General features: G+C 45.5%; 1 protein-coding gene across 1 annotated transcript; it reads left to right on the forward strand.

The window, feature by feature from the left end:
• Positions 1 to 535: 535 nt before the first annotated feature.
• LOC144889194 (general transcription factor II-I repeat domain-containing protein 2-like) lies at positions 536 to 1,926 on the forward strand (the record flags this gene model as incomplete). Its single annotated transcript, XM_078769177.1, has 1 exon — positions 536 to 1,926. A coding segment is annotated over exon 1 (1,391 nt), but the record flags the coding sequence as incomplete, so codon positions are not given.
• Between the last annotated feature and the right edge of the window lie 365 nt (positions 1,927 to 2,291).

Consider the following 2,291-nt stretch of genomic DNA (forward strand, 5'->3'; position numbering starts at 1 on the left):
GGCAATTCATCTTTCTCTAATTCCAGTAATCTCTCCTTTTCAAGGTTTTAAATTAATCGGACAAAGGGTAACCAAGTTATGGCCAAAAACGATTCAACCAATCAGAGAGGAGCGAGCTTTCACGTGTTGTAACAGTCAACGAATGCCGAACGTGGCGAGCAGACGCTGCCTCGGACGGCACATTTGAGAACTTATTCATTTATTTGACGTTGGCAAAATAAGTTGGCGCTAACAGAATAATTGCCATCAAATTAAAACTAATTTGCGATTAATCGTAACTGCGATATGCGACCTTCTGGACAGTCAAGTGAGTTCCGGACAGTGGTAACTGCGATATGCGACCTTCCGGACAGTCAAGTGATCGCGTGATCTCATGTCATCATTTCATTCAGTATATGCAAACATGGCGACTAACAAGAAAAGAAAGGTAGATGCGGAATGTCGCGCTTTCCAAGAGAAATGGGCAAACGATTATTTATTTGTGGAAGTAAAAGGCAAGCCAGTATGCCTAGTTTGTCGGGAAGCGCTCTCGGTGATGAAAAAGGCCAACCTCGAGCGTCATTACAGCTTGAAACATGCTAAACTGGACGAGTTGAAAGGACAAATGCGCTTGGATAAAGTTAACATTCTTCAGCTGAGTTTTGGTGCTCAACAAGCAGTCTTCATAAGACCACAATCTGACCGAGACAACACTACGCATGCTAGTTTTGTGGTGAGTGAGCTAATCGCTAAGAAGCTGATGCCGCATTCAGAAGGAGAATTTGTGAAGGAGTGCCTTGTTGCCGCTGCGGAGCTGCTCGCACCGGACAAAGTAAAATTGTTCCAAAGTGTTAGTTTGTCTCGAAGAACTGTCTCAGATCGGATTACTGACATGGCACAAGATATTGAGAAAACACTGAAGGACACCGCAAGAGATTTCCAGTTTTTCTCTCTGGCCTGCGATGAGACAACGGACATAACAAACTCCGCCCAACTAGCCATTTTTGTGCGGGGGATTACAGCTGAGTTTGATACGAGGGAGGAGTTGCTGTCTTTGCAAGCCATGCATGGCACCACCAAAGGTGAGGATTTGTTTGAGCAAGTTGTTTTGGCTATGAACAAATTCGAACTGCAGTTTGACAAGTTAAGTGGCCTGGCCACGGATGGAGCCCCAGCCATGGTTGGCGCGCAAAAGGGATTGACTGCATTGTTCAAAAAAGAAATGAGTCGTCTCAGTCTCGATCCAAGTGAGTTAGTTGTATGCCACTGTATCATACACCAAGAGAATCTGTGTGCACAGTCCCTGAAGCTCAACAATGTGATGACAACTATCGTTTCCACCATAAACATCATCAAAAGCAGAGGGCTGAACAGCCGCCAGTTCAAGGAGCTACTGAGTGAACTAGAGTCAGAGTACGGAGATCTGGTTTACCACTGTGAGGTGCGGTGGCTGAGTCGTGGAAATATGCTCACACGGTTTTACTCACTGAGAGAAGAAGTGAAACAGTTCATGGAGATGAAGGGGAAACCTGTCATGGAACTCAGTGATAGCAAGTGGCTGTGTGATTTGGGCTTCATGGTGGACATTACCAAGTACCTGTCAGAGCTGAACGTCAAGCTCCAGGGTCCCAACCAGCTTCTCAGCTCTCTGCAATCACATGTGAAATCATTTGAAGCTAAACTAAAGCTGTGGCAAGTGCAACTGGAAAGGGGAAACACTATCCACTATCCCACTCTGCAAGAACAAAAGCCTGCTGTGACATCTGAATATGCTGCTGAGTGTGCAAAACTCCTCCAGGCATTTGGAGAGAGGTTCCAGGACATGAAAAGTAAACAAAGGGAACTGAACATATTTGCCACGCCGTTTAATGTGGAACCAGCTGATGTGCCTGACAACCTACAACACGAAATCATTGAGCTGCAAAGCAATGACGAGCTCAAAGCTAGGTACAACAACCTCCCTTTGCTCGAGTTCTACAAACTGTATGTACGTGCTGAGGATTTTCCCATTCTGAGGAGACATGCACTGAAGTTTGCATATCTGTTTGGGACGACCAACAGCTGTGAGCAGTTCTTTTTAAAACTGACTCTTGCAAAGACTCGGTTACACTCAAGACTGACTGACCCAAACCTGCAAAACCAGCTGCGAGTAGCATCATCATCACTACCACCTGACACCAAACGCCTCGCCAAAGACAAACAGTTCCAGCCATCGCATTAGGTGAGTCCGATATATGTATTCAATAATTTAGCATGGCCCTCGAAGGATGTTCTAAAAATCTAAATGGCCCTTGACAGGAAAAAGGTTCCCC

The sequence above is a fragment of the Myxine glutinosa genome, unplaced genomic scaffold, assembly GCF_964187855.1.
Source record: "Myxine glutinosa unplaced genomic scaffold, kmMyxGlut1.1 SCAFFOLD_1627, whole genome shotgun sequence".
Taxonomy (NCBI): Eukaryota; Metazoa; Chordata; class Myxini; order Myxiniformes; family Myxinidae; genus Myxine; species Myxine glutinosa.